We start from the raw sequence: 18,802 nt of genomic DNA, 5'->3' as shown, positions 1-18,802 counted from the left end.
TTCAGTCGTCAGTTCTGACCCAAGAACATGGGGTTGCGAGGGCAGGTGACCCAGGCAGGACAGGACTAGCACAATCCAGACCTCAGCATTGCCATAAATGTGACCGACAACATAAAGTTACACTGTATAATGATGAAACAGTGTCGAGCGAACTTTAAAAGTCTATTTCGAGGCTGCGCTGGGGCGATTTCCGTGAGTACAGGGTATAGTGGTTACGTTACTGGATTTTCTCCTCAGGGGCCTAGATTAATGATCCAGAGATCATTAGAAACGACATCACCTAGAGATATGAGCTCAAATCCCACCACAGCAGCTGGGGAATTTAAATTCTATTCATTAAATAAATAGTTGTTTGGTAGCACAGAACTTGAGCAAAACTGGAAAAAGAGACATTGTTTTTGTCGTAGCAATTAAATAAATCAGAAATAAAGTTAGTCTCAGTAACTTGGCTCTTCTGTCAGAAATGGTGACCATGTCACTAGCAGGTTTTTTGTAAAAACCCATCTGGTTCACTAGTGCCTTTCAGGAGAGGGAAATCTGCCGTCCTTACCGGGTCTGGCCTACATGTGACTCCAGACCCACAGCAATATCACTGCCCTCTGGAATGGCCCAGCAAGCCACTCAGTTCAAGGGTAATGAGGGATGGGCCACAAATGCTGGGCCTTGCCCAGCGACTTCCCAATTCCCCCGAATGAGTCAACACAAAACCCCCGCCAGCGTGCAGCAGAAGGACCGGGTGCACATTGAACGGGCAGCTGGGGGAATCATTTTCCCCCAAAACCCTTCAGCTGATCCGGGAGAAGTCAAAAAGAGACACATCAGGGCTGTTGGAAGATCCGCTTCCTTGTCTGCACCCCCCCCACCCCAATCCTAATCGGAAAGAAGAGCTATGGACGTTGTCACCTTTTTAATTTGCTGGTCGCAAATTGGATGATGGGATCGCAGCTTAAAGGCATTTCCACAAGGATCGTGTGAGTACTGTTGGCAGCTTTTAGAAGCTACCGCTGGTGGCCCCTGGACACACCCGAAGCACCCATTTTCGAAAGGGCCCCTGTTTCTCGCGAGTTGCATGTGTTGGAGTCCCACACGGGCAGCAGTGAGGGAGAGAGGTATTCCCAAACACACTTGCTCATTCCCCCTTAATTTTCTCCACCTCTTCCTTTCCTCTTCAGAATACATTGATTTTTGCTAGGGGTTGTGGGGGGCGGGGGTGTGTGTGTGGGGGGAGCGGGTGGGTGGGAGGTCTCGATTAACTCATTGAAGTGACTACTCTTTGCATGGGGGCCCTTGATGGTTAGGGCGGGGACACTTGCTGTACAGCGCACCACAACTGGCATCGACCCGTCTCCACACAACACCTGGCACACAGGTAACACCACACAGCAGAGGAAAACCCCCTCTTCCCAAGTTCAGGAATGCCGAGAACAAAAGGTAACGTCCCAACTGGGAATTGGTCCACCAGCAGAGGCTGGAGTTATTGAGTTTTTGATCCGTTGGGTGTGATGTGTTTATTCAAGAAGCGACGGAGGCTGTTCACCATTTTCTTTTCTATCACCTGTTACGCTAAAGTAAAAAAAGATAACAAATACATCGAAGACGAACGTCCAAAAGTGATTCCAACTGCATGTCAGCATATCAAAATAAGGTCTACATCACAAAATATATTAAGATTTCCTGATAAATTACTTTTCCCAGTCTTGACGCACATTAAAAATGTGGCTTAGAATAGTTAAACATGAGGTAGTCCAGGTAATAGAAGTTATAAATCTGTTGCCTTTCCAAAGGTGATACTTGAAGGAGATATTGCTTCACAACAGCAGCAGTGGTCCTCTCATCGGTGGAATGCCTGTCTTTAAAACTAGGGAACTGGAGTTCGAGAGGGGCGCCTATCAGTTTGAGGAAGGAGTTGGCATCATTCTCCAAATTCTCAAACTTGCCAATGAAGTCGTAATTAATGAGGCAGGGAGAGCAGAGCTTGCTGATTGGCTCCCAGTGAATGTCCATGCCCACCGGCTTCTGCGGGTCCAAGAGGTAGTGAACAAACTCGCTGAAAGTCACCCCTGCTCCTGTGCTTAGGGCCTCGGCACTAGCGTTGGTTCTGTACTTCTTCAGGATTGCCTTGCCAAACACAGGGTGGTAATAGACGTTTGGATGTTCAAATTTATCCCTGAAGGCCGACACCAGCCTTTCCATCGGGTCCCTCACGAACAACACTTTGGTGAAGGTACTCAGAAACTCGTAGGTCTCCTGAAGGCTGTAGCTGTCCAGCCTGCGAAGGTGCTTGCCGTAGTGCACAAAGTTGTGCGAGATGTTGTGCGGGTTGGAGGCAAGACCGTTCAGCACCATCAGGACCCGCTTCCAGTTCGAACACCCGGCTTTGGGCACCTCGCAGTACAGCAGCCTGTGCTTATCCTCCACGTAAACACGAGACACGAGCCTTATGAGGGACGTCCTGTGCTTACTGGTGTAATACTTCTTGCAGAAGTTGGCGAGGAATTGCTTCCTCCGCTCCTGAACACCATCTGTCGCCAGGCTCCGGTTCAGGAGATGGTCCACCGGCAGGTTAATGATCGGCTCGAACAATTTCTTCAGCAATAGATTCCTCATCTTTCTCTGCTGGGATAGCTTCCTCTTCAGCGAGACATCACTTCTGTTGAAAGTGTACGTCGTGGGCTTTGAAGTGGTCCCATTGCTCAATTCCTTAGCTCGGTAACTCACAGCTTCTGTGGCTTTGAAACTTTTGCGAAACTTCCCTGGGATCTTAGTTGGTTGGTTCCAGGCCTATGGAGAAAATAAGACAAGATAAACTAAGGTGAAAGTCCAAAGAGTGATTGGAGAAAGCCAGCAGTGGAACCGTGGAGCAACATCCATCACCCGCCGGGCAGATAACACAACCAAAACCTAACAAACACATTGCAAAATGGAATTCAATTATTTTAAATCTGTGTCTTTCCATTCTCGATCCTCCTGCTACTGGAAACAGTTTCTCCTTACTTACTAAACCCCTCAAAAATGTGAAAACTTCAATCAAGTCTCCCCTTACCTTCCTCTGCCCTAAGGAGAACTATCCCAGTTTCTCCTGTCTCTCCACATTAACTGAAACCCCCTTGTACCATTCTGGTAAACCTCCTCCACACCCTCTCTAAGGCCTTGACGTCCTTCCTAATGTGTAGTGGCCGGGATTAGCTGGTCAGTGTTATATAAAAATGCATCTTCATGTGAAATGTTTTTAAACACTTAAACTTTATTCAATGCACCTACTGTTACTTTAAAAGCACTTATCGAAATGTGGTTGAGGGGAATTAAGAACATACCGAATAGGAGCAGGAGTAGGCCATTCGGCCCCTCAAGCCTGCCCTGCCATTCAATACGATTCCGGTTGATCTGCCTCAGGCCTCAACTCCCCGATATTTAAAAATCTACCGACCTCCTCTTTAACCTCTGATACATTTGCAGTGTTAACAGTCGAATTTCATGCTCACTTGATCTATGAAAACACCTGGAGGTTACACAAACTTGGGTTGTGTATCCTGGAATTGAGAAGATTAAGGGATGGTTTATTTAAAGTTTAGGGGGGTCAGGTAGGGCAGATAGAGGGAAAACATTTCTGCTGATGGGGGGGAGTCTAGGACTAGGGGCCAAATCGAGCCAAATCTTACAGGGGTGAAATTAGGAAACACGTCACACAAAGGGTGGTAGAAGTTTGGAAATCTTCTGCAAACAACAGTTGACGCTCAGTCAATTGTTGATGTTGAAAGTGAGATTGATAGATTACTATCGTTGGAAAGAAAGACACGTTGCCAAAGTTTTTCTTGCACTCATCAGGACAAGCATTTTGAAATTTGGTATTCTTGCATTTGTCCTGAAGAGTACAGGATGAAGAGGTTCGGCAACGTGGGTCTCCCTTCGCAGTAATATTCAGGTTCTGTGCTATCCCGTGGCTGTTTGACAGGCTTTTGTTAACTAATGGTATTAAGGGATGTACAGCAAAAGTGGGTTTAGGGAGTTAGGTCACAGATCAACCATGATCTCATTGAATGGTGGAACAGGCTCTAGGGGCTAAATGGCCAGTTCCTTTATGTTTTGGAAAGGATAATTCGAGGTTTATAATGCAAATAGCTGTGGGTGCAACATAAAGTGATGAATTAAGAGTATCACACAATAGGAGACAATGTCAGATTGCATGCCTATTCTTCATAATTCCTGTGCACTATAAAATGGAACACAACCATTAGGTTCAATTACCTTGTTACTTTGTTCCTGTTGAATCTTGTATCTCAGCACTAAAATAAAAGGAGAGCATAAGATAAGGGTTAATTGTCATGGAAATAAATTCTTCAGGAACAGAAGTGCATCCACCTATTCAAAATAAACATTGTAACTTGGATTTTGCAATTGGAATAACAGTGAGGCTATCAATGCTTATTGTTATTAAGGAGTAAATCACAAAAGCAACATCCAGAGTCTGCGCATGACTTGTTAAATGCGTAAACTAGGAGGTTGCTGCTGAGTTTCTCTTCTCTTCCACAAGCTTCATTACAATGGTACCTCCCTAATAGACTCAGCATTCAAACACAAGAAAGGCTTGAGGTTGTTGTAGTTACCTATTAGACAGATAGTAAACATGCCAGAAAATGTTAGAGTCTGCCCATTCATGTGTAGGTGAATTTTAACTACCAACCAACCTCTCTGGCTCTGAAAACTTAATTTTACAAGTGTGCAGCCTGATTCCTTCCAATTTTAATTAATGTTGGAGATTTCAAAAACGTTTTTAAAAATTCATTTCGTCATCTCTTTTGTCTCTCTTGTAATCTCACCTTTCTCTCTCGTTATTTCACTTTCCATGCCCAATTTTACATTGAATTAAATATTCTATCTTACAATATCTGGCATTAGGAGTGGTCAATAAATGCTGCCCTTTCCAGCAACTCCCGCATCTCATGGAGCAAGCAACAGACCCTGCGTGCCTCAGTAAAGATTGTTCAATCACACCACAAGTTCCCTGTAGAGGGCGGCACACTGAAATAGTTCCCTAATTACTGTATGTTGCTGTATAAAAGCTGATGAAGGGAAGCTGTAAGAGTAATGAATGGTGAGGGCCATTTGTTCACAGGCGACTGCAAGACCTGGGTCATTATTTTTCCTACAATGAAATTATTGGTTGGGCTGGGTGGTGAGATGGTGGTGTCATGGCCTAATAATCCAGAGGTCCAGATTAATGTTCTGGGGTCACAGGTTCAAATCCCAATATAAATGGTGGCATTTAAATTCAACTAATAAAATCTGGAATATAAAGCTAGTCACAGTCATGGTAATCATGACAACTATCATTGGTTGTTATAAAAACCCATCTGGTTCCTTTGGGGGGGTGCAGGTAAAGCGGGATAGAAGGTCAGAGATAGGTGGGGGCTGAGGAGAGGTTGACAAAAATATTATGAACACGAGACAAAGGGGGTGTTAATGGCATCCGTGAAGACTAAAGAAGGTGCTGATAGCGGCGTGAAGGTAAGAGCAGAATGTGTTAATAGCAGAACGAGGGTCAGCGTTCTGTGAAAGAACAACATAGGCCAAGTGACAGATGGCCTTTTTTGGGGGTGGGGTGGGGGGGGAAGGTGGGGGGGAGGGGTGGTGGCTGGGGAGAAAGGATAGAAAGAGGGATATTGCCAGGACATTAGCCTGGGCCTCTGGATTACTGCCCCAGTGACATTACCGCTATGCCAAGCTAAAAATGAAGGATATACCGAATTCTTTAAATGATGAAAGGCTTCAAAGAAGCTTCTATTTGAGGGAGAGTCCAAAAACTGAGGGTCATAAATAAAAAAGCTCGTATGAGCCAGCCACAGCAGGAAATACAGCTGGAGAAACGTAAAGTGAGAATGTGGAACTCACTACCACATGCTGAGGTAGTTGAGGCAAATAGAATAGTTTAAGGGCAAGCTGAATAAACACACAAAGCAGAAAGGAATAGGAAGGTAACGTTGAGAGTCAGTAGGGTAGGAGTAGGCTCATGTGGAGCATAAACACCAGTGTAGACCATTTGAGGCATCTACCTGAGAGGCTGAGGTTAAACCTCTCATCCAAAAGTTGGCACCTCTGACAGCACTCCCTCAGTACTGACCCTCCGACAGTGCAGCGCTCCCTCAGTATTGACCCTCTGACAGTGCAGCACTCTCTCAGTACTGACCCTCCGACAGTGCAGTGCTCCCTCAGTATTGACCCTCTGACAGTGCAGTAATCCCTCAGTACTGACCCTCCGATACATCAGCACTCCATCAGTACTGACCTTTCGACAATGCAACGCTCCCTCAGTATTGACCCTCTGACAGTGCAGTAATCCCTCTTACTGACCCTCCGACATGTCACCACTCCATCAGTACTGACCTTTTGACAATGCAGCGCTCCCTCAGTATCGACCCTCCAATAGTGCAGCCCTCCCTCAGTATTGACTCTCTGATAGTGCAGCCCTCCCTCAGTACTGACTGTCTGACAGTACAGCATTCTCTCATTACTGACCCCCTGACAATGCAGTGCTCATTTAGTCCTGACCCTCTGACAGTGCAGTGCTTTCTCAGTACTGACCTTCCAATTATGCAGCACACTCTCTGTGCTGACTCTCCAACAGTGCAGCACTCCCTCATTACTGACTCTCCGACAGTGCAGCACTCCCTCATTACTGACTCCCCGACAGTGCAGTGTTGCCTTAGTACTGACCCTCTACTCTGGCAGTGCAGTGCTTTCTCAGTACTGACCCTTCCACAATGCAGCTCTGCCTATGACAATACAGCACTCCCTAAGTGCTGGGATGCTAGCTAGATTTCATGGTCAAGTCTGCAGAGTGAGACTCAAACTCATGACCTTCTGACTGCAAAGCAAGAGTGCTAGCCACCGAGCCGAGACTACACAATACTGCGATAAAAGCAAAACACTGTGAGTGCTGGAAATCTGAAATAAAAACAGAAAATGCTGGAAAAGCTCAGCAGGTCTGGCAACAACTGCGGAGAGAGAAACAGAGTTAACGTTTCAAGGCTGTATGACTCTTCAAGAGTCATATTGGACTCGAAACATTAACTCTGTTCTTCTCTCCACAGATGCTGCCAGACCTGCTGAGTTTTTCCAGCATTTTCTGTTTTTAGTACATAATACTGCCACTGTCAGCGGTCTGAATACAGAGACACCAATTAGTCAGGACAAAGAGACGTTTACAAAGTGGAACACTGGTTAAAAGATTCCCACAACAAAAGGAACCAGCTATAATTATCCTGACAGTAAAACAATCGTGAGCAAGGCTCGGAAGGTGAAGGAAGAATTTGACGACAGGACAATCAGCCGATGAAGCAAATCCCTCAATCCACCAATCAGGGGGTCTGCTTACGTTGGTCAGGGAAACAATGATACAAATGCGACAGCTGTTCTCAAACCGAGCTCTTTAACAACTGAGACCGGCAGGTCAAAACCAGCTGATGTACAAAAGCATCAACAATACTGAAAACCAGGAAGAGAATTCATGTCCGATATTTGGATTGTGGGACCACTGCTGCCATGCTTAAACGTCTGAGATAGCTGGTGCTCCAGGATTTGATTTTAACATGCATTGCTTGGCGTTAATAAGCAACACCTGCCCCTTTACTTCCTCCCTCCTCACCGTCCAAGGCCTCAAACACTCCTTTCAGGTGAAGCAGCGCTCTTACCTGCACCTCCTTCAATTTGGTCTACCTTATTCGCTGCTCCCAATGCGGCCTCCTCTACACTGGGGAGACTAAACGCAGATGATCACCTTTGCCCAGCCTGGGTGGCATAGTGGTATTGTCACTGGACTAGTATTCCAGAGACCCCAGGGGTAATGCTCTGGGGACCCAGGTTCCAATCCCACCATGGCAGATGGTGAAATTTGAATTCAATAAAATTAAAAATCTGAAGATGACCATGAAACCATTGCCGATTATCATAAAAACCCATCTGGTTCACTAATGTCCGTTTGGGAAGGAAATCTGCTGTCCTCACCTGGTCTGGCCTATATGTGACCCCAGGCCCACAGCAATAGCCTTGACTCTTAAATGCCCTTGTTCAGAGGGCAATTACGGATGGCCAATGAATGCTGGCTTAGCAATGCCCACACCCCATGAATGAATAAAAAAAAATCCTCCCTGTCGCTTGCCAATTCAACTCACCATCCTGGTGCTCTCATGCCCACATGTCCGTCCTTGGCCTGCTGCATTGTTCCAGTGAATCCCAATGCAAACTGGAGGAACAGCACCTCATCTTCCGACTAGGCACTTTACAGCCTTCCCGGCTTAACATTGAGTTCAACAACTTCAGACCAGGGACTCTCTCCCCCATTTTACCCCCTGCACACCCACCCCCCCACAGGGCCATCTGTCACATGTTCTTATGTTTTGCTTTCACAGAGCACTGACCCTTGTCCTGCTATTGACACATTCTGCTCTCTTACCTTTATGCCACTATCAGCACCTTCTTTAGTCTTTACCACTACCATTAACACTCCCTTTGTCTGACATCTTTGTCGATCTCTCCTGATCTCCCACCTGTCCCTGACCTTCTATTTTGCTCCACCTGCTCTGCCCCCCTCTTAAACAGTATAAAACCCATCGCGTTTCTACCTCTCTTCAGCTCTGGAGAAGAGTCACACGGACTCGAAACGTTAACTCTGTCTCTCTCCCCACAGAGGCTGCCGGACCTGCTGAATTTTTCCAGCACTTTCTGTTTTTATTGCAGGGGGCAGGATTTTTAGGTAGGCGGGCGCGCGTGATCGGCGGGTCCGGGAGCGGCTGGAGAGCGGACCACCCACGATCGGCACCCCCAACTGCAATTTCGAAACGCGCGCTGAAACGCTCAGCGCTGCCGGGGTGGGGGTGGGGGGGTGGGAGGAGGGCGGGCGCTGACATAGGCGCGGACGTGGGGGATCGCGGAGTGAAAGCTCCCTGAAGGCAGAGAGCTGCCTCGGGGAGCCGAAGAATTTAAAAGCAGTCAAGAAAGATGTTAAAATCCAGAAAAAAAAAAAGTCCGCGCGTCACCCGAACAGACAGGTGACGAAAGTCCCATCCAAACGTTTTTTTATTTTTATTTAATAACGGGGACCTCATCCCGCCCCTTGGATGAGGTTTCATCAAAAATACAAAGTCCGCCTGGCAGATTCGCCCGTCCGACAACTGCGAGGTTGGAGGGACATCGAAAAAATCGGAGTCCGTTGGAACTTTCATGGGCTTAATTGCCCCCCTAAATTGTCGGCGGGCGCGCTCCCGGCTTTCACACACACCTGCCAGCTGGCCGGAAGATCGTGCGAGCCCAGGGTGTGGTCGGACGCCCGCCCGATGTCATCGCCCCGATCGGGCGCGTGCCGGCAACGCTGAGATAAAAAACTCTGCCCCAGGTTTCCGGCCTCCGCGGTATTTTTTGCTTTTCTATTGCAAAGACTAGGCTCAAGTCTAGAAGGCCGAGGGGACGATCTGATTGAGGTGTTCGAAATGCCGTAGGGAGAAAGGGGGGATGACCTTAAAATGAGTCATTCGGTTGGGGGGTGGTGGGGTGATGCCAGGAAGCAGTCTATCGCACAAAGGGTGGTGGAAATCTGGAACCCTCTCCCCTCCCAAAATGCTGTTAAGGCTAAGCGGTCGATTAACAACTTTTAACATTGCTGTTTGTATGAGCTTTTTCTGTGAACAAATTCACTGCTCTGTTTCCGACACTACAACAGTGATAATACGTCACAGGGCTGTAAAGTGCTTTGGGGCACCCTGAGATCATGATGTAAGTGCAAGTGTTTCTTTCTTCCTACTCATGGTCCAGACTCTCCCCTTCCCCACCGCCCCTCCGCTGACCCTCCCATAGTCTGTCTCTCTCTCTCTCTTCACTAGGAACACTGATTGAGGAGGAGGCCTTTCAGCCCCTCGAGCCTGTTCCATTATTCGGCTACATCATGGCTGATTTATATCCTAACTCCATCTACCCCTGAATGGCCTGGCTCAAATGTTAAGGTCCAGCCCCCTTGGTCTGGACTCCCCTCACCAGGGGAAATGGTTTTTCTCTATCTGCCCTATTAAATCCTTTCACCAATTCCAGTCCCTCAAAAGGCTGTGTGATATGATGAACGCAATTAATATTTCCACTGCAAAACTGGTGAGATTAGATTCAAGAGATGAATCGGCCGCCCAGGCTGCTTCACCTGCTTCTAATTACACACACACTCGCGCGCGCACACACACACACCCACTTGCACACACATACGCACACACACTCGCACTCACACACAATCGCACACACACATTCGTGCGCACACACACATGCACACACACTCACACTCACACACAATCGCACACACACACACTTACACACACACACAATCGCACACACACACTCGCGCACGCACACACACACACCCACTTGCACACACATACGCACACACACTCGCACTCACACACACTCGCACTCACACACACTCACACTCACACACAATCGCACACACACACACACACACACGCGCACACACACATTCGCGCGTGCACACACGCACACGCTTGCACACACACATGCGCACATACACATTCACACGCACACATGCACACACTTGCACACACATGTGCACACACACACTCGCACTCACACACACACACACACACACACACATAGTAGAAGACAAGCGAAATACCTTGAATGCTGGAAATCTGAAATAAAAATGAAAAATGCTGGAAATTAAAGGCCACCTAAAGGCCTCACTCGGCTGCTGCTGGTATTCATCTCGTGGTGGGAGGGGGACGTGCCATTGCCTGGAGCCCGAACAGCCAAACCATGGGGAGCGGCTTGCGGGCTTCCGGTCTGGAGCACGGGTGGAGGGGTCCTCGCTCAAAGGCACTCAGTGTCTGGTTGAGGAAGCCGGCATTGGGAAGGAGGGGGTCCTGCTGAGAGTCATCCCACTGCCCCTGCTGCCGAACCCTCTCTCTCCCCCGCTGCCCAGCACCCCCCCACCCCGTGACTCACCTGTAGCTTCTGCTTCGGTTAAGTTGGCATCACAGGCTAACACCTGTATTCCGCTCACATTTACATGGTTAGCGCTGGCCAAACCACACGTGACCTCCTGATATGGCAGTCCTGGTAAATGGAAAGCTTATAAATGGAAATAGCCTGGGGGCTGTGACTATGTCCTTTTGCAGCTTGTTCCATTGGGGAATTGTCCCTTGGGAAGAACCTTATATTTCTTGAAAACAAATGGCGTTTGTAGTTTATGTGGATGGCTACCTCGACAATCCTGGGCCCAGCTGGGTGCATTACCGGCGGCTGCCACCCTTCCCTCCCGTGGCGTTGCTGAGCAATGCACAGCTGCTGGCCTCTGATTGGCTGGCAGCTCTTGGAGGCGGGATTTTCCCACCCCGGGGTCCTTCTGGTGGTGAGACTCCCGTCGCCTCCATCGAATACTGCCCAACGGGCCGAATGGCCTCCTTCTGTGCTGTATCATTCTACGACCCAGTCAGTACTTTTCTGATGTAGCCTATTCTTATTTTTGATGTGATGTAGAATTAACCCTCTTTGCTACATTAACTGACTGAAATGCTCACCCACAGGCATCACGGATGAACCCTTCAGGTGGATAGTTTCTTAAGAAAATACATTCACTTCATATAGTGGGTCACATAATCCTGAAAAGAATTTGACATTTAATAGGCTGTTGGGTTACCCTGTGGCACTGAGGGGTCACTGAATTGTGCCCAGATATCCAGGTACTGATTTGTCAATATTCTAATTCAAATGTTCCCCGCGTTCTCAGATTGATGTCTACCTGTTTCAGTTATGCACTTAGCATTGTGATCTCACCGATTAATAAAACCTTGCTTCCTTCAATCTTTCTAGTTGAGTGTTTTCATGTTAGTCAGAAGTCCCAAGAAGAGCATCGACAGTTACATGTAGGCAAACCGTTCTTAGTTTCGAGCCTTGTTTTCAAATCCCTCCATGAACTTGCTGCACCCCCCACCCCTCCCTATCTCTGTAATCTCCTCCAGCCCCACTACCCTCTGAGGTCTCTGTGCTCCTCCAATTCTGGCCTTCATCATACCCCCAATTTTAATGGCGGCTGTGTCTTTTAGCTGCCTGGGTCCCAAGCTTTGGAAATCACCCCCCGACCACCACACCTCTCCACCTCTCTAACTCTCTTTCCTCCTTTTAAGATGCTCCTTAAAATCTACCATTTGGACCAAGCATTTGGTCATCTGCCCAAATATCTCCTAAGGTGGCTCGATGTCAAACGTTTTTTGATAACGTTTCCGTGATTGGGATTTTTTACTGTGATAAATATGCTATGTAAACACAAGCTGGTGTTGTTGTGCTCTACATAGAATTATACAGATTTTACAGCACAGATGCAGGCCATTCAGCCCAACCAGTCCAGGCTGGTGAAAGACCTGACACGGGCATGATCTTTCTGTGAGATATCATTCTATGATTCTAAATAGGTGCTTTCCTCCTCTCCACATTCTCAGCGCACTAAAACCATTTCTAATTTGCAGTAACTTGAGACGTAATATACCTTTAAGACAAGTGTTGTAACGTAAGGTCACATGATCTTATTGACCAATAGCAGAGTAGCGCGGTCTACCTCTATTCTATGTGAGAGAGTCTTGGGTTTGTCACTGAGGAGTGAAGACAGAGTTTTTATGTTGTGAACATATAGTTGTACAGTTAGATTGTAAGTAAACAGCATGTGTTTATTCTAACAACGATGTCCGGATGTTCTCTGTCTCTGTACCGACTCGGTCACCCCGAACAAAGTGTGTAACCCGGACCCTTTAGCCCCAACAAACCCAGGGCACTGGCGTCCAACAAACTAGCGACGAGAAAAAAAGAAGGAAAAATCCAATAAGGAATGAGGTAAAAAGCGAGAGAGAAAAACGAAGGAAACCAGGAGAACCGAAATCGGGTTGTACCTCGCACGGCAGCTGTAAGTTAAAGACAATTTCCTTCTGAGCGTCGAACTAATTCCTTAAGGGATTCTGCAATTTTGAAGAAAGGAGCCATTCGATCCAACCTCGGACGCCTGGTCTCACTATGTTGAACACCTCGCGTTCTTCGTCCAGGCGAACGTCACTGCGGGGGAGGAGAAGAGGCGTGCGATCCTCCTGTCCACATGTGGGAGTAAGGCATGTGGATTAATCCGGAATTTGTTGGCGCCCAGTGCCCCAGACTTGAAAAGTTTTGATGATTTAGTGAGCCTGGTGAAGGATCATCACCAGCCCAAGCTGATCAGTGACCATACAAAGGATTTAAATTCAACTCAAGAATCAGAGCTGTGGGGGTGGCAGTTGCTTCTCATGTAGCGAGTCTGAAGCAATTAACTAAATACTGCAAGTTCGGGACTTCAGTCGATGATAAGCTTAGCGATTGGCTGGGGGGCGGTATAAACGAAAATGCGATCTGGAGGAGATTGTTGGCAGAAACAAATCTTGATTTTCCGAAGGCGTCGGGGATCGCTCTTGCAATGGAAGGTGCGGCGCGAGACTCAGAAGCCATTCGAGGAGCGCAAAATGGCACCGCCCTCCATGTTGGGGCGGGGAGCCTCAACCAAAAAGAGCGGGAAAGTGCAGAGCTTTGTTCCGAAGCGGGAAGCAGCCGCATCTAACGGACAAATTAAAACGGAGATTTCAGCAGCAAAAGCACGGGCGTGGTACCAACAGAGGTGGAAGTAGACAGCCCCGTAATGAAACACAATCTTAAAAGATTGAACGTTTCTCCCGCCATCGATTTGGACACCTCATGAGAAATTGTAAAGATAGAATCAGGCAGACTGTCGGGCAAAGGCAAAAACCGAATGAGATAAACAGTGTTGAAAATCCTGAAGCAATAGACGCTGATATGTATTCGCTGTATAAGCTAAAGGTAGGAAGAACGGAGCCCAACTATGTAACCACGAGTGTGAATAAGAAGCCTCTCAGAATGGAGGTGGACATTGGTGCAGCTACTACGGTGACCAGACAGCCCACTTTTCAATACTTGAATCAGGGAGAACATAAGTTGAATTTAGAAGAAACTGTTGAACAATTAAAGACTTATACAGGAGAAAGCATAGAAGTCAAGGGCGTATGTAAAGTCTCAGTCAACTATAAAGGTCAAACAGTGAGATTACCCTTGATAGTAGGAGCAGGCAAGGAGCCTAGTCTCCTTGGATGAAACTAGCTGAAAGAATTTTAAATGGAATGGAGGGAAATCTTCCAACTAAGAACTCATGGATTTTCACGGTTATTACTGAATTATGCCTCAGTTTTCAAGGAAGGCCTTGGAAAAATTGAAGGGCTACAGGCCTTCGATCCTGAGGCAACGCCAAGATTCATGAAGGTAAGATTGGTACCTCATGCAATGAGGGATAAGGTAAATGCCGAACTGGACAGATTAGAAAAACTGGGAGTGATACAACCAGCACAATTTTCAGAATGGGCAGCTCCAATTGTACCTGTTCTCAAACCTGACCAAAGCATTAGAATATGTGGGGACTATAAATTAACAGTTAACAAAGTGGCAAAATTGGATAGACACCCCATACCTAAAATTGAAGATTTATACGCTAAACTGACAGGTGGAAAGGCCAAAGGAAGTTGGATATGAGTCACGCCTGCCAGCAATTGGAATTAGAGAAGGCATCCTGGAAGTTTGTCACCATAAATACACCCGTTTACCATTTGGCATATCTTCCGCTTGCGCCATATTCCAAAGAACCACGGAAAGTTTATTACAGGGACTGACCCATGTTGTAGTTAATTTGGATGACGTTCTCGTGACAGGACTCACCGAGAAAGAACATTTGATGAGCCTGGAGGAAGTTCTGAATGGTTTCTCGCAGGTTGGGGTGAGATTGAGAAAGGAAACGTGCACATTCCAGGCGAGAGAGGTAACTTACCTGGGTCACAAGGTCGATTCACAAGGCCTGCATCCAGTTGAAGGAAAAGCGAAAGCCATTAGGGAAACCCCAGCACCAAGGAATACATCCGAACTGAAATCGTTCTTGGAGGTGATCAATTACCTAACTTGTTGACAGAACTGGCACGTTGTTGGCTTAAGAAAAATCAAAGATGGTCATGGAAAACGCCACAAGAAGAAGCTTTCACAAAAGTTATAAAGTTGTTATAGTCATCTACACTTCCAGTACATTTTGACCCAAACAAGGAGTTGAGACTAACGTGTGTTGCATCACCTTATGGAGTGGGAGTAGTGCTTTCTCATCGAATGGATGATGGGTCAGAACAACCTATAGGATATGTGTCAAGAACACTTAGTACTGCAGGGAAAAAGGACTCACAAATTGAAAAAGACGGCCTGGTGATCATTTTTGGTGTTAAAAAGTTTCATCAATATGTACAGGGTCATCATTTTACCATCATAACGGACCACAAGCCATTATTAGGACTATTTGGTGAAGACAGGGCTATACCCCCTATAGTCTCAGCAAGAGCACAAAGATGGGCGTTGATCTTAGCAGCGTATGAGTAAACTTTTATTCATAGACTCGGAAGTCAAATTGCAAATGCAGATGCACTCAGTCAGTACCCTTGCAAGTAAAGGATGAGGATGTTCCAATTCCCCAGGAATATGTCTTTGTTGTTGAACTTCCTGGACTCATCACTGATATGTGCTAAACAAATTAAAGATTGGACGAATTGAGGCCCAGTCTTATCCAAAATGAGAAATCAAGTTCTTCATGGTGGGTCACAGACACAAGAATCCAATGAAACGAAGCCACATTTCCAGAGAAGATACAAGATAACCAGCCAAGAAGGTATTTTATTGTGGGGAGCTCGAGTGATTGTTCCTCCAAAAGGATGAAAGCCATTTGTTATCTGAATTTCACAGTGCACATCCCGAAATTTCCAAACTGAAGGCAATAGCACATGGCTATATGTGGTGGTCAGGAATAGATGGAGAAATAGAAAACTTAGTGAGAATTTGTATGCAGTGTCAGCAAGTACAAAAATGACCTGCAACAGCCCCTGGTAGGGGCCAGGAAGGCCATGGGTATGGGTACACATTGTTTATGTGGGACCTTTTATGGGAACAATGTTTCTCCTTATCATAGACGCTCATTCAAAATGGATGGACATATACAAAGTAAGGTCACCCACATCTTCAGCGACAATAGACAAACTACGACAAAGCTTCACTATAAGTGGATTACCTGAAGTGCTAGTATCAGGTAAAAGCAAAAAACTGCGGATGCTGGAAATCCAAAACAAAAACAAAAATATCTGGAAAAACTCAGCAGGTCTGGCAGCATCTGCGGAGAGGAACACAGTTAACGTTTCGAGTCCGCATGACTCTTCAACAGAACTAAGGAAAAATAGAAAAGGGGTGAAATATAAGCTGGTTTAAGGCGGGGGGGTTGGGACAAGTAGAGCTGGATAGAGGGCCAGTGATAGGTGGAGATAACCAAAAGATGTCACAGACAAAAGGACAAAGAGGTGTTGAAGGTGGTGATATTATCTAAGAAATGTATTAATTAAGGGTAGAAAGCAGGACAAGCAAGGTACAGATAGTCCTAGTGGGGGTAGGGTGGGGTGAAGGAATCGAAAAAGGCTAAAAGGTAGAGATAAAACAATGGATAGAAATACATTTAAAAATAATGGAAATAGGTGGGAAAAGAAAAATCTATATAAATTATTCAAACACCAGGAGAGAAATGGAAAACAATGAAGGTGAACAACCCCGTTTCTATTTTTACTTAGTTCTGTTGAAGAGTCATGCGGACTCGAAACGTTAACTGTGTTCCTCTCCGCAGATGCTGCCAGACCTGTTGAGTTTTTCCAGGTATTTTTGTTTTTGTTTTGGATTTCCAGCATCTGCAGTTTTTTGCTTTTATTTTAGTGTTTAATTCACTGCCACTTCTCTTCCAGGAATGCCTACCTTGAAGAAGTTTTGCTCTTCTCTCCGTCAGGATTTCCATATCTCTCTTTTGCCTTGTTCACCTTCATTGCTTTCCATTTCTCTCTGGTGTTTGAATAATTTATATAGATTTTTCTTTTCCCACCTATTTCCATTATTTTTAAATGTATTTCCATCCATTGTTTTATCTCTACCTTTTAGCCTTTTTCGATTCCTTCACCACCCCCCCCGCCCCCACTAGGGCTATCTGTACCTTGCTCATCCTGCTTTCTACCCTTAATTAGCACATTCCTTTAGATAATATCACCACCTTCAACACCTCTTTGTCCCTTTGTCTGTGACATCTTTTGGTTATCTCCATCTATCACTGGCCCTCTATCCAGCTCTTCTTGTCCTACCCACCCCCCCTTAAACCAGCTTATATTTCACCCCTTTTCTATTTTTCCTTAGTTCTGTTGAAGAGTCATGCGGCCTCGAAACGTTAACTGTGTTCCTCTCCGCAGATGCTGCCAGACCTGCTGAGTTTTTCCAGGTACTTTTTGTTTTTGCTAGTATCAGGTAATGGAACAGTATTCGCAAGTGCTGAATTTGACCAATTTACAAGTCTCAGTGGTATTGTTCATGTGAAAACATCTCCATACCTTCTGCAAATGTACTTGTCGAGAGAGAGCAGCTCAGACATTCAAACCTGGTATAAAGAAATTATCTGGAGATTCGATAGTGACTAAATTAGCACGATTTCTTTTCCACTATAGCACCACGCCTCATTCGACAACAGGTGTCAGACCTGCGGAGTTGTTGATGAAGCGACGTCTCCGATCGAGACTGAGCCTGATTAGGCCAAACTTGGGGGGGGCGGGGGTGGGGGTGAAGGTAGAAAGAAGGCAGGAAAGTCAGAAAATGGGTCATGATTGTCACAGTCGGGACAGAACATTTAATGTAGGAGAGAGGATATTTGTAAAAATGTTTAGAGAAGGACCAGCATGGTTTGTCGGTGAAATAAATGCTGTAACTCTCTCCTACCATGTGAAAGTCGGAGGTTAAATAATTAGCACACATGTGGATCACATACAAAGTGGAGAAGCCAAATACCCAGAGGTGATTCCACTGGTGCTTGAGACTGAATCAACATTTCCTGTTGAAAGAACTCAACCAAGTATAAATGTATCTGAAGGGCCGATTGTACCTGAAAGAATCGAAGAAACAACTTTGCAGATACCCGCTGTAGAACCTGAAACTCAGACGACTTCAGCAAGGGAGATTCCAAAGCAAACTTCAGAAGCTGTAGAGTTGAGACGTTCTACATGTATAAGGAAACCCCCAGAGAGACTGACTTCGTAAGTAATTGAACTGTGTAAATAACCTGATGTATTGAAAAATTGTAAAAATGTATTTTTCAGTAAAAGGGAGGGATGTAGTAATCTGATATGTAATACAGCTAAAAGCAAGTATTATACTGTAAGGTCACATGATCTTATTGTCCAATAGTAGAGGAGCGCGGGCTCCCTCTGTGTCAGGGAGTCTTGGGTTAGTCACTGAGGAGTGAAGACAGAGTTTTTATGTTGTGAATATATTAGTGTAGCTGCAGAGTTAGATTGTAAATCAATAGCATGTGTTTATTCTAACAACGATCTCCGGATGTTCTCTGTACCGACTCGGTCACCCCGAACAAAGTGCATAACCCGGATCCTTTACCTCCAACAAACCAAGGGCACTGGATCCAACATAATTGTATAACTTTCTACCTTCATTATCTTTACACAGATCCCGAAACATATGGGTTTTTAAACGGAGGTCTTGTGGTGCAATGCCTCTAAGCCAGGCGCCCTAAGCTCGTGACGCACCCCAGGACTTGTCGGCCAAGGAAGGCGCCTTCGTAAGGTCACCAAACGGGTTGAGTATCAACTTGAAAAACTTCCACCATACACCAATG

The 18,802-nt window shown here is 46.1% G+C and overlaps 1 protein-coding gene across 1 annotated transcript in view; it reads right to left on the bottom strand.

Moving 5' to 3' along the window:
• Positions 1–1,485: 1,485 nt before the first annotated feature.
• LOC144680109 (carbohydrate sulfotransferase 9-like) overlaps positions 1,486–18,802 on the bottom strand; it is a 110,798-nt gene continuing 93,481 nt past the window's right edge. Inside the window, exons 3-4 of the mRNA XM_078541254.1 lie at positions 4,246–4,283; positions 1,486–2,781 (exon numbers count right to left, since the gene is read on the bottom strand). Of these exons, the coding sequence (XP_078397380.1) occupies positions 1,708–2,781; positions 4,246–4,283 (1,112 nt within the window). The 3' untranslated portion in view covers positions 1,486–1,707. The remainder of the gene's footprint in view (positions 2,782–4,245; positions 4,284–18,802) is intronic.

This window comes from Cetorhinus maximus, chromosome 4, assembly GCF_964194155.1.
Source record: "Cetorhinus maximus chromosome 4, sCetMax3.hap1.1, whole genome shotgun sequence".
NCBI lineage: Eukaryota > Metazoa > Chordata > Chondrichthyes > Lamniformes > Cetorhinidae > Cetorhinus > Cetorhinus maximus.
Note: the sequence above shows the minus strand (reverse complement) of the source record. Positions and strands in the feature narration are given on the sequence as shown.